The sequence below is a fragment of the Cynoglossus semilaevis genome, chromosome 5 (assembly GCF_000523025.1).
Source record: "Cynoglossus semilaevis isolate Cse_v1.0 chromosome 5, Cse_v1.0, whole genome shotgun sequence".
NCBI lineage: Eukaryota > Metazoa > Chordata > Actinopteri > Pleuronectiformes > Cynoglossidae > Cynoglossus > Cynoglossus semilaevis.
The window spans coordinates 15,730,361-15,744,605 of NC_024311.1; the positions used below are offsets into that span (position 1 = coordinate 15,730,361).

Sequence of the window (14,245 nt, forward strand, 5' to 3'; positions counted from 1 at the left end):
ATTATTTTCATACAAGGGAGGAAAAGTTATGTTATATGAGATATACAGAGCGGCCATTAATCCTATTGCATTTTATTTCTTCAGAAAATAAACCCTTTATTCTTTATTCAAAGTATTGGATAAAGATAACTGGGAATTTTACAGACAAGCGACATACCGTGTAGTTTTTGTATCCACTAGATGGAGACAGATAACAGCATCTGCTTGCTATAGCTGTGTAGATTTTTTTTTGTTGTTGCTGTTTTTCCTTTTGTAAAGAGTTATTTACAAAAGACCACATATCCTGTAATGACCAGATTTGATTAATTAAAGCTGATGGTTTTGCACAGATATTATAATTCTACACAACAGCCAGTATATACACTTGGTTTATATTATATATTTACTGGTCCTTAGAAAGGTACCAATATTTTGTCACACCAACAACGGGTTGTTCAAAAATATAAATAAAAACAACAAACATAACAAAAACACATTTTGAAATATAAATATTGTAATATATAAATCAAGCTCAAGATATTGTTCATGTATTACACTGTAATATATTTCGTCGTGCGATGTACATTAACGTCAAAGATCACACCAGGGGGCGTTGAGATGCTGAAACGCCCCTGGTGACTAACGCTGTGTGTACATCTTGACTTTTGTCCTTTGTGGGTTTCCATACTGACCCACGCACCCAGTGAAAAAGTTAATTTTTGTCCATAGCTGCAGAAACAACCAACAATCCTGTTTAAGGATGATTTCCACTGACAGGTAACATTGTTTTTCTTCTCTTTCTGTTTAAGGATGATTTCCTCTGACAGGTAACATTGTTTTTCTTCTCTCCTCTTGTAACCTCTTGAATAACAAGACTTTACCTCGGTTTTAAATTACCTCGGTCGTTCGTTAGAAACAGAAGTTAAAATTAACGTTTATGCAACCGTTTGCGTTGCCACGGCAACGTGTTCACAGTAAATGGAAGGAACCTCAGATGAATTCATGTCTGTGATCTCACGTTTTAATAAGAGACGGTTTGACTCATTTGTTCCTGATCAGGAGCAGAATTAGTCAGTGTCCCTTGTCCCACTTTGGTGCAGAGCCTGGCTTCTCTTTTCTTAATCATGATTTCGCTCATAGTTAGACACCATGTGGTCTGTGGGTGAGCTTAAACTCCACTCTGTCTCTGAGATTTGTTCATCTTGAAGCAGGAGAGACCTAGTAGATAATCATCTTATTGAAATGATTAATGACAGGAAATGTGACTTAACATTTCATCACATAAAAAAGTATGATCTCTTCTTTTAAATGGAACAAAAACAACATTCGGTAGTGCATCAACTTGGTTGTATCTTTAACAGAGAAAATAGTGTTTTTTTAACTAATAATCTGTTAAATTAAAGAAGTTAGTGTTAGTTAGTGTTAGTATAAGTTTAGAAATTAATGCTTTTCACCGAGTCCAAAAGTCATTCTTTGGAGGCAGTTTAATATAACATTCTGAGAGCAGAGAGTCCTGGGTTCAATTCCCACACATCCCTAATGGCGCCTCTTGTGGCAGCCTGTGTTGGTTGCAAAGACTCACGTAAATAAGGGGCTCAATTATTATCATTATTATTATTGTTGTTATTGTTATTATATTTGTTATTGTTATTTCAGCCCAGTTTACCTAAAAAATCCTGATATTTGCTTCCACAATTTTTGAATATAAGACTGATACATGTCATATCAAAACTGTCCTTATTCCTAGTTTGACCTCTAGGGGGCGCTTTGCCTGACTATCATGTTTTTTTGCTAATTACTTTTATCATTTACCTTTTCATTGCCAGCCTGCTGTTATTAATGAGATGTTTACTGTTCATCAATACAAACCACAGAGATAATATTAGCCCTACATGTTTTGTCCTGAGTGCCTTCCAGTTGCGTTCGTGCGTACTGTACGATGATTTGCAGCGTACGGTGCCGACACTGTGTCCTGATACCAATGTGCTGACTTCTGTTGTCATTGAAGTGAACTGATTGTCTTCTTGTTTCTGCCATGTCCCACTTTTTTAAATAGATGTTTGCCCTCCTGGCTCTTCCAAGCTGAGCCCAGCAAGGGTAGAGATTAGCTTTAACCAGGATTAAACCAATGAAAAAATTCAAATGTGTTGGCCCTTATCTCAGAGCAACACGTGGAGTGCTCAGAGCAAACAGCAGAATTTGATCTTTGTGCTTGCTTTTGGCAAAGCATGTTTTCTTGGCCTGGACACTTATCAAACATGACCATTGAAGGCAGAAGGAATTCTTGCACAGGCCTTTTAAATTATTATTTTTTTTTACAAGGACTTCACAGCTTTGCTTTGTGTTGCAAAAGGAACTGGGACTTCCTCCTATTTTCTCAGATACATAGACCATCAACTGTGATTTGTTTATTCTTTAATGATTTAATTACATTTTAGGCCCAGAGTTTTGATAATCTCTCTGCATAGTGTTTGAGTTCACTACATAACCTAGTAAATTGAATGGGTTCCAGATTTGCATTCTAAACATGTAATTTCCTGCCTCATCAGGTAATGTAATTCCATGCTTCATTAGGACTGTGAAGTTTATCATTTGTCATCAAAGCCAAGCTGTCAATAAATAAGTCAGAGTGTGAGCCACACGAGAAAATGTCATTCTATTTCAAGAGAGGACTTAATTCTATAATAATAATAATAATAACAATACATTTTATTTCATAGGCACCTTTCTGTCACCCAAGGACACCTTCCAATGAATACAAAGATATAAGGTGTAAATGGCCATCTATGAATCTACAGACTGTAAATAAATAAATACAGTCATCCAGTTATTAACCAATTAAAAATAAGATCTTCTAAACATTTTTGCTTTGTCTTGTGCATCTTACGTTGAATAAAGAAACCAAAGGTTTTTCCTTTTTAGATCAATCCTATTGTTCAAACAATTCCATACATTTTTACAAAGTGGAATACTACAGTATATTTTTCAGTTCCAAATACCTTTAAAGCTTCTTTCTTTTGTATTTGTGCAAACACTTTTTCATTTCATATTTCATTAAATATAAAGATTTTACTTGAACTTGCACAAAAACAACGGGGAAAACACATTGATTTATTGGTATTTATAGGTAACTATGTTATGATTGTACTGGTCTGGCCCACTTGACATCTAATTAGGCTAAAGTCAGCCTGAAATAAAAGAAAACCAGTAATTCAACAGTAGAGAAGAAAATAGTGTTAGAAAAATAACAATTTTTAAAAAGTAGAAAGAAGCAACTAATAATTTGTGGTAAATACAAAATAGCTAAAAGTTGGCAAAAACATATGGCCAAATATCAGACAAGTCCCTAAACCAATTGTTACTTACTACTTGCTACCTTAGCCAACCGTTAGCCCTACTGTAAATGGCTAAAAGGTAGCTTAAATGTCAGAAAATACATACGAACGGAAAATACCTTTTTCAATAATATTTTTTCTTTCTTTTGTTTGTCATCCTTATCTTGTGGGTGGTAAAAATCCAGGGGCTTGTTTAGAGTACTGTTGACATTGAGGATGGGAGTACATGTAAATACACTTTACCTCGAGTTAATGAAAGACAAGCAGGTTGAAGGGAGAAGGTGTTTGACAGGATCAGAAAAGCTCTTTGTTCCCAAAACACAGTGACTCTTTGTTCTCTGACAGATCCCTGCACTCTCCCAGTCGTTAGGTTCAACGTATATTTATTCACGCGTCAATGTAAAGACAGAAAACTGCACTCTGTTGTAATGAAGGAGAAGTGGGACAAGTCTGGGCTTGAACTGTTGGCTCCTATTACTTCCTTCTTTGTGGCTCAGTCTTTGTGAAACGACGCTAACAGCATGTATAGACCATCTCTGTTTGTGCTGAAGGACATCTGCACAGTAAATTATTATAAACTGTTAAAATGATTGAAAATGAGTTGAAAAGTTCAGGCTTGAAGCATACATTCCTGACATCCACGCGTCTCTGAACAAGTCAATATAGAGGTTTTGGAATCTTCTACTTCGGTTGGAGTTCTGTTGTGCAAAATAACTCAATTTTCAACGTAAGTTGGAACTCACATACTGTACACAAGTATCTATGTCACTCACCTATGTTAACACTGTGGTAACATCAAAATTGTGGGCATAAAAACATCTATATGCTACACACATGCTACATGTTATAGAGGTTCATATATTTATACCTTCATTTTAAAGGTGCAGAATTATAGATATATATAAAAAATGTCAACCCTCCCCACCCCCCCCCCCCCCCCCCCCGCCGCCCTGCTGTAGACAGAAGTCAGTATCAGTGGTCATCTTTTGTGACTTACAGTTAAATCATCAACACACAGTACAAAACATTTGGAGTTCCGTCTTTTTCACTGGGACTTCAGCTATGTCAGGATTATGTTGTTGTTTTTTTTCTGGGTTTGGAGGCTTTCGTGAAAAAACATTGTCCAAGCACTGGAGGTGTGACAACTTCCTCCAGTCCCCAGTGATACACTCATCACCAGCCTCTGACACCCACAAATGAGCTGTGATTGAGGTGATTGGAATTTTCCAGTGGCTGTCACAATCGTTTTGATTGGAGAATAGACAGGAGATAATGGGAGAGACAGGCCTGTTATGAGAGGCCTGTCTGGGCAAAAATAAAGCATCAGAGTAAAGAGGTTAAAGACACCGCTTCCTTGTTAATAATTAATTGCTGTGTGTGTTGGATCCACTTCATTGCTCCCAGTCATCACTTGATAATTGCTTTACATTTAATTTGCCTTTAGAGACCGTTGTGCAAACTGGGTAAATTGTGCTTTAAGTTAATATGGGCTCAGACAGAGATAGGAGTGAGGTCATAAAGCTGTGATTAAAGAAAGTGACACGGGGTGAAAGCAGGACTCGAGGTCCAAGCCTGAGACCTTTTGATTTAATCCAAGTTCCTGGAAATGATGTCTGGAGACACAGTGGTGTGAGCTTGGGAAACGCTTCCATTATTTTCCTGCTCCCCTTATAAACATACAAAACAAAAGCAAACATAGAGTCCAAACTAAATTATGACGGAACATAAATGTGAATTCCAAGTAATCTTAGCAAGACACTGTGTAGACTTCAAACTAAGCACAATTTTTTTTTTAATTTTTCACGATTTTAACTATTAATTAAAATGATAATGTTGTTATGAAAATGTGTACATGACATGAATCAAGTAAAAACTAGCTGTGTTTTCTGTAGCTCTACTTTTACTTTTACAGAACAACTACAGTAGGAGGAGCCATTTCTGTAAATGCAACGTTGTCTCTTTCTTACCTTGCTAATTACTGTGGTCTAAACCTGTCCAAATATTACACTAGTCCTATAAACTAGGTCATAACCTACAGGATAAGAATCAGTCCATCAGCCAATTGTAGGGTTTGTGATGAAAGAGTGGTTATGGCTCTTGCCTTACAACAAGAACATCTCTCGGTTGATGCCAGCCATAACTTTTTGGTTAACTGTTCTCATAAATAGTTTGTATTTGTCCATAAGGGATTTGTTTGTCTTTATATGTGGCCCTGTAATACAGAACCATATAGGGCAGTGATAATCAACTGGCGGCTCTCAGGCTTATTCCGGCACGTTAAACGTTTCAATCTGGCCTACAGTTGGATTCTAAGATAAACATCATTTATATCATTTTTTTTAGCGTATGGCCCCGGGGTGTTTGTCCTGAGGAGCTCTGACCCGCTGACAAATATATTTGGTGACCCTGCATCCATGAGAAAGATACAACAGGAAAAGCAATGGACTAAAAAGTAGTAGCAATATTCAAACCGTATTTAAAAAGCCAGTTTACTTTATAACCTACGTTCGAGGGTTGTCATCACCGAGCTATTTTTCTCCATGTGTTGATGCTCAGAGTCACAGCGATAATGACTGCTCTCTCCTTCCATCTTTAGATGACAGAAGCAGATGTTAGTGGATTTGTCATGGAGGTGGTTTCCTCCCGGAACAGCAGGTACACGCTGCAGAGGGACGTGCCTGTAATACGGCTGAAGAGTGATGCTGAACTCAGGGTATGGAGTGACGATACACGATCCTTTCACAATCTCATGTTTTGTGGTGCAGTCGCCAGCCGTGTCACCTATACTCATGTTTGACCTCTGTAGTACAATCTGTCTGCACGTGAAGAGGGTCAGACTTCACTTTGCTGCTGCATCCATCACCCCTCCTCCACCTGCACCTCCACCTCCCCGTCACCCTCACTGGGACATTGACTTCTCCCGTTGCCAAATTCAGAGCAGCCAGTGTTCAGCCTTGCATGCACACAGATAATGATCAAGTTAATTAGACCTGAGATTGAAGGAGCTGCAGCAGCAACTTAATCATTTGTAACTTGATTAGAAATACTATATTGTGCAGCTCCAGGGGACCAGAAAACTTTCAGTTATTTCAGAGAGCTTGAAATTAGGATGTACTGGAGATTTCAGGTGTGCGGCAAAATGAATTCACTGACAAAAAGTACAGATTAAACATGTTCCAACCTTTTCTTTCTTCTCTCTCCCTTTAGGAAATTTATGAATTTGGGAAGAAATTAGGTCAAGGTAGTTTTGGAGTTGTTTATGAGGCCACACACACTGAGACCCAGACGTACTGGGCAATTAAAAAGGCATGCAGACCAGTGGTGAGTACGTGTGGCCTCTCTGGGGGAGAGTCTGCCTTTTTTGTTGATGTAAAACAACTGAAAAGAATGATTTGTTCCCTGGTTTTATGAAAAAACATATACACACAAGCTCGCTAATAAACATGAAATTATCTTCTACTGCTCCAGGCGGGAAGTTCAAAAGTCAAGATGTTGGAGCAGGAAATAAACATCCTCAAACAAGTGAATCATGCTCACATCATACATCTGAAGGAAGTCTATGAAACGCCACGGGTGAGGTCCCCAAGTCAGAAGACCCAAAGCAGACCTAATTAAAAAGAGCGGGATCCAAGCGATGCGTGCGACATGTCATAATCTCCAACTACTTTGTGTCTTCATAAGCATTTTTATTAAACACACACACACACACATGCATATAGTGACATGTTATTTGTCTCTCTGCTTCTCTTCAGACTGTGTATTTGGTTACAGAGTTATGCACAGGAGGTGATCTTAAGCAGCTGCTGAGGCGGAAAAAGTTCTTCGGAGAGGACGAGACCAGACATATAATCTGTGCCTTGGCTGACGCAATTGTCTACCTGCACAAAAGAGGTAACATCAGTCCACCATTTGGACTGTATTGAAATCAATTCGAAGTCAGAAGTGTTCTAGTGTTTTGTCAATACATCATTTAAACACAGGCAGCAAACAGGTGTGGAAACTAAAACTAAGAAACGTGGAGTTTGTAAAAGAACAAAAAAAGAGATCAGATCCCAGTTAAGGGAATACAAACTGTGATGACCAGGTGCCAATCAATACAACGTGAAACACGTGATGATATCACAGAGTGGTAGTAAATACCTGGAAGACAGTATGTGAAACAGTCTTTCTGCCCAGTCATTGAGAATTTCCCACTAAAGCTGCATTCTCTCTCTTTCGCTCTTTTTTTTTTAAACCTGTGATTGACAGATGCGCGTAGTAGAACAGAATTGCTGACAGCCTCAAGATGACAGCTTGCTCTACTTACCTCACAGCCATTTGTTATCAGTTACATCTCATAAAGTGCCTGTACAGGCTTTCCATATTTAAATATATCAGTACTGTGGATCAAAAAAAGTCCAAATCCTGTGAAGTGTGTTTAGTCAACCTATATGAACATCATGTTTTTTTTACAACTTTATCCTGTGACAATAATATACAGTAGATACGTCTTTTTGGTATGAATGGTCTATGGTTTGAACTCAACAATACAGTTGTCTTCCTGTAGATTGTATTAGACCCTGTCACTGGGTCTTCCTTCTACTGGTTGATGCTGTGTTCCCAAAAAGAACCTGACAGGCAACTTGCAAGAGAAAACCCAAAAATAGAGAGACACACAAATAATATTTCTTGCAGATAAACCCATCAGCATACGCCGTTAAAAATGACAGATCGGATAACTTTTGTATGAATCTTTCGTTTATTTGGAAACCCTGAAAAGCCCACCGTTTAATTCAAATTATTAGTTTGACAAAATGATTAAATTCTACAACTTTAACTTTTAAACAGAAGGAAGTGGCAGCGTAGATGACAAGAAGAAATATCTGCCTGCAGAAAAACACTAATAAACTGTCTCATTATTACTGAAGTGTGAAGTTTAATTTGAAAAATGCTTTATTTGGTTGAAATCTGTGCTTACCGGTTATGAAAGAATAAGAGGATTATTTCAAATGGTTAATGACTAATTTAAATAAATCTTTTTTTCGTAGCAGCGCTGACTACAGGTGGTGTTCATGGGAAAACAATCTATTATTTACTTCTTCTACTCTGCTCTGAAGGACATACGATGCTAATAATGAAACACTGGCTTGTGGTATCCAGAATAATTTTGTTTCAACAAAATCTCTTGGCTTAAAGTTGCTGCGATTGTTTGCTTTATTTGTTTGTTCAGTTGTGTGGCTCAGCTCCGTTTGTAGCTTTAATTCGAAGAAATGCTGGCGACAGGGTGGTTCATTTTGTACTGGTTCACTTCTGTTCTATGGCATTTACATTCAGAAGAAATGTGGAATTATCGTCTCTTTTTTTAAATAAAAAAAGATTTCCTATTTTATTGAAATTTGTATTCTACTCCTGTCCTACAGACATAGTTCACAGAGACTTGAAACTTGAAAACATTCTGCTGAAAAAGGATCCTGATGAAGGGGATAGTGGCAGGATTAATATCAAGGTAAGACGGGAACTGAGACTTTGAAAACTTTTAATCACACTTTCATAGTCTGTGTCGGACTACAGACGGCTTTGATGGACAGTTTTTTCTTTCTTTCCTTTTTCTTCTCTGTATTTAGTAGAGACTTTAAAAACACTACCTCATTATGACAGACCTCCTTTGGTGTTCCTTGAAAGTACACCTTTAAACGTGTCCCTAAACACATCACCAGCCGGGCACAGCGTGTGTCGCACATTGACAGGCAGCCAAGGCAGACACCTGATGTGTGAGCTACTGCCAGGCTGGACCACAACATTAGCACTGCAGACTCTGTGCTTTACTCTTTGTCTCTAACACACACACACACACACACACACACACACACACACGCACGTACACATGCACATATGCAAACATTCATGTTCTGTACATGTTGTTAGAAATTGTTGCCAGGGCACGGGATGAATCACGGCCATTTCACAGAAGCCGGTCATTTGTGTTTTCAGTAATGTCTGTGTTTTTTATTACTGCAGAGTAAATCATCAACAGTCTCCACCGCGTCTCAGTCTTATTAATGTTTTTTTTTTATCGATAATGAGAAATTCTCATTTTGTAGGTGGCAGACTTTGGATTATCTGTGCAAACAGGTGGTGTTGGGATTGAGAACATAATGACGGAGGCCTGTGGGACACTCATCTATATGGGTATGACACCACACAGATGACCAGGGCCAGAGATATAGGTTTGACTGAGTGATGCACCCACATGCTTTGCCATCTGCCACTGAATCTGTGGACTCTGTGGGTGGGTTGGTGGAGGGAGGGGTTACTGAGAGACACTGAAAATCCTACACATAGAGGTTTAACATCCACACGCACTAACTGTACAGTCGTGAGGATCTGTTCTGTATGAATCAAAAAAACTCGAACAAAGATAAACATGAGGTGTTTGTGAAAAGTGCTGAATAACATTAGATTCTTTCTAATACATATCCTTATTCATACTGAAAATGTCATGACTGTCAAACCACTCAGTGTTAACTTGTTTGGTCATTTCAACCTAGATGGGACATGGTTACTGTGTAGACTCCTTTTCAAGTTTACCGTAAAAGTACACCTGTGCACCTCATTGGTTGGCTTAAAGGGGGGACGTTAATCTTGAAATTCTCATCTTAAACTCCTCAGTAAAATATTCATGACTGGTATTAAATAAGACATCTTTGGAAAGAGGTGACATGTCTATTTGTTTGGGATCTGCATTATTTTCCCAACCTCAAAATAATTGAGATCAAAATGTAAATTTTATTTTCAGCCCCTGAAATGATGAGCGATCGAGGTTACACCCAGTGGTGCGATGCCTGGAGCATAGGAGTCATTATGTATATGCTGTGAGTAAACCTGCATACAAACACATACTGTAGATATAAAATTGTTTACTCATTTATGTGTGTATGTGTGTGTGTGCCTCAGGTTGTGTGGGGAGCCTCCGTTCGTGTCAAAAACAAAGTCCCATTTACTCCAGGAGATCATGAACAAAGAGGTCACATTTACTCAGCCAATCTGGGCCACAGTCAGTGATGCAGGTTGACTATTATCCTCATCGCAGTGATGTCAAAGCCCTGCATTTGTTTTTGTTTGCAGTCAGATTGTTACTAACAAAGTCACTCATTGTTTTGAGTTGGTCTCTGCAGCCAAAAATCTGCTGACCTGCCTCCTGAAGGTGGACCCTGCCTACAGAGTCTCTCCCAAACAGCTGCTGGAAACCCCATGGATTACAGTAAGGAAGTGATTCTACAGGCTGCACTCATTAACCAAAGCAGAGTCACGTGAGAAGTCACTCTGTGGTCTTTGTTCAACAGGGCGACACTGATGTCCCTGCCATCCCCTCCAATGTGCTGATTATGATGCAGGACTACAGGAAGGAGGAAGAAAGTAAGGCAGTAACGAAGTCTCAGTGTCGTGTATTGGCTACTTTAATCAATGAGTTGTTGTTGATGAGTTTAAATGTTTTGCCTAGAGCCTGTAGTTTGTTTTTTTCCCCTTCTTTGATGTCATGTTATTCTAGACTATTTCCCTGCATGAACTCTGCATTTCCTACTCATTTTTTTGTATCTCTTGCGTTAGTTTAACCTTAGCTGAACCTCTGAATCATTTTTTTCTATGATATGGCCTAAATGTCTCACAAAATAATCATTTGGGGATTATAATATTTTGATTATCTTATAGTCTAGGGATGTCACACTTTTTTGTGTAGCTTGGATCTACTTTTCAAACGAACAAGACAAATTGATTTATCTACATTTATTAAACTGTTTTTTTTCTTCTTCTTTTTTCCAGGAGCACAAACTCTGGAGAACTTGTCTCTTTCTTCCTCATCTGAGGACAACATGGACCTGACCGTGGTGACCAGAACAGATTCAATCAAAAAGGACTGCAGGAGCTGTTCTAAGATCAGCGTGGACAGAGGCAGTGGATTCTACTCACAGTTCACATGCAACAAACAGGTGAGATGGGACTTTTAGGATAACATAAAAATCTGTCCGTTTTTAAATCTCGATGAAATGATCAGTCACCTCTTAAATGTATCTTTAAACATGCTGTGTGGTCAACAAATAACATGGGCTTTAGACATGCTGACTGTCCAGCACACAGGTAGATAGAATGTGTATTTCTGTTTTATTTTTGAAGACTACATGCAGCAGAGAATCTACCTTCCAGCTGGACGAGTGCAAAAATATTTCAGAAAACTGGGAACTGTCTCAACCACCAACAACCACAAAGGTTTTGTCGCCCTTTTTAACTTCAATTAAAAAAAAAGCTTTTATCAAAAAATCAATTTATAAAATATGTTCTGCAATTTATTTATTGTTAGAACTGAATTTAAAACAATTCATACTAAAATATGAGTGTTGAAATGCCTCAGTGCTCTATTTGTTCAGTCACCACTAGATGGTGCCATATTTATCTAATACAGAATATTTTAGATATGTTTTTTAATTAATTTGATGTCAGTGTTACTGGTGTGACCATGAATCTGTCTACTGCAGCCTCATCCCTCTGTGAAACACAGAGACACTCAGACCAGTGTGAAGCAGTGCAGGCCTCAGTGCAGGAAGGAGCTCAACCCAGGTCAGAAACCTGCTTCTCACAGCCAGAGACCATCAACCTCTGCTAAAAGTAGGACTGGACCCAGAAAGACTCCAGTCCCCATGTAGCAGTATTCCTGTTCCCAGCCGGGTTTCTTCTTAAGAAGGGTGCAGTAGGTATTAGTGAATAGAGTCTGTCATTCACTGAGTTAAATGACTTACAGAGAAGAGTACGAGGAGACTGAAGATACAAAAGAAAAACATTCCACCAGGAGAACATTTTGTTAGATAAACATGCTTTTTATGTACTGCTTGTTTATTTATGTAACTGTGTGATTTATGACTGATGTGAATGTAACTACTGTGAATCAGAGAGCCTTTGTGGTGATCGCCACAGCTGCAGTACGCAGAAGAAGAAACTGCTGCAGCCTAGCGTCCACCCTTAGCGGTGTCTCACGCCAAAGGAAGAGTTCCTGCTCTGAAGGGTTGTCCTGGATGTATCACTGGACACAAGTACTTTTGCACAGCCAATAATTAAGAAAAATGCCAAGGAACAAATGTTGTGTTTTAAGTGGCATAAAATCGCCTCAGTGCTCTTGCAGTACTTTTAAGAAGAACATTTTTATAAGGAATATAACCTTGATTAGAGTGACTAAGAATATGTGAATACAGAAAGGAACAAAAGTCAAAGGTAAGATTTTTAGAGGATGTATTTTCCTCCTACCTGGACTGTAGGGGGAACTGTGAATATAGTTTGATTATCCTGCAATATAGGTTGACATATATGTGTATGTACGTATATATGTATAAATACATATATATATATACACATACATACATGAGGGCAGCACCAGGACAATGTAGGATGTTATTATTCATAAAGTAATTTATGCTTTCACAACATAAAAATAATTATCACCAAAATCTGAATAATTTAAAATTCAATGTGGATTTATTTTTACGCAAATTCATGCTCTGAAAAAAACGTGTTCCTACGACCTAGAGCTACTAGTTTTTTCTATTTCATTTTGTTTTGTCATCTTAAATACTTGTCACGATAGTGCTGAAAAACACTAACTGTTTGCATATTGAAACAAACATGAAACAACTTGAAACAAAGCCAGGAGACCCTGCAAAAAAACTACAACTACACAACACGGTCATCAACAATAGGGATTTCTCCTTTCTTTTATTCGTTTTTCCGCTCTGACCTCTCAATTCCAAAAAACTGCCCGAGATGCAGTGACTGCATCCACTCAGTGTCAAAACAGAGAAAGTGTCACACAGACTGGTTACGCTCCATGTGAATGCAGAGGATTGGGACCGGGCGAGGGTGGGGGCAGCTGCAGGGCTAATCTGGTTTGGAGGCCATTGAAAGCTGTAGGAGCTACTTTGAGGGCACTGCCATTCAAACACAGGTTTTTTTCCACTACATAGAGAATAATCCCCAGCACAGATACAACAATAAAGTAGCCAAGCATAACACACAGAGAGGCTGAATTTCAATTTTAACCATTTGCATCTTGAAGTGAATAAGTGCCAAAAACTGTACTGTGTGTGTGTGTGTGTTCATGACCAGGCTCCATTTTAGCTGTGTCTGTGTTCAGATCTGCTGATTTCACAGTTTTGTTTTTGTATGACTGTATGACTACATTTTCTACCCACATATATGGACATATATTTATGTCTACAATGTACATGTACATATATTCACCTTGGTTTATATTTCTGATCATTATGATTTGTTTGATCTACACTACAAAATGAAACAAATTCTAAATGATCTTCAATTTCACCTGCTTGCCATAAATACTGCAGCCACGTTGAAACATGAAGTTTGCCTGTGATTGACTTCAGCCCAGCAGAAACAGCAGATGGGGCTGTTCTTGTCCTGAAGTTAAGCTGACAGCAGTTCATTATACTTAAAGCTTCCTACCTGCTGTAATCTTTGTGCATGATGATGTGTAATTATAAATGAATGCTTAAGTCACTTCCCATCAAAACTGTGACCAAAACATTCCATGTAACCTGTCACGCGTGAATATAATGAACGGTTTTTGTCTCAGTGTTTTATTCAAACTAAATAATTGGTTAAGGCCTCACTTCTTTTCACTATAAAGATGTCACTTTTGATGGAAGGTTTGAAAATAAATAATAATTAAAAAAAAACCCAACTCTGACTCATCTGGCTTATTAACCCCCGTCTCTTTACATAACTTCACTTGATTTGCATAAAGTCTGTTTAAATAACCTCATGTATGGCTAATTTCGTTTGGGAGATTTCAGCATATGGTCCTCATTGTCTCACTCCAGTCTTTTAATTAATTATGTGGAGACAAGAAAGGCGTAAAATAACCTACAGCAAATTATAACGAAGCTTGT

General features: G+C 38.3%; 1 protein-coding gene across 2 annotated transcripts; it reads left to right on the forward strand.

Moving 5' to 3' along the window:
* The first annotated feature begins 260 nt into the window (after nucleotides 1-260).
* On the forward strand, nucleotides 261-14,033 carry stk33 (serine/threonine kinase 33). 2 transcript variants are annotated; one of them, XM_025055837.1, is made up of 14 exons: nucleotides 261-756; nucleotides 5,911-6,027; nucleotides 6,522-6,635; nucleotides 6,783-6,887; nucleotides 7,067-7,205; nucleotides 8,714-8,799; nucleotides 9,395-9,482; nucleotides 10,090-10,165; nucleotides 10,248-10,360; nucleotides 10,469-10,554; nucleotides 10,637-10,709; nucleotides 11,115-11,281; nucleotides 11,466-11,558; nucleotides 11,825-14,033. In XM_025055837.1, exons 2-14 carry the CDS (start codon nucleotides 5,911-5,913, stop codon nucleotides 11,990-11,992), a joined length of 1,425 nt encoding a protein of 474 aa, XP_024911605.1. In that variant the 5' UTR covers nucleotides 261-756; the 3' UTR covers nucleotides 11,993-14,033. The 2 variants fall into 2 exon arrangements, with proteins under 2 accessions (XP_024911605.1, XP_008308992.1); XM_008310770.3 differs by lacking the exon at nucleotides 261-756 and adding an exon at nucleotides 778-806.
* Nucleotides 14,034-14,245: the final 212 nt, after the last annotated feature.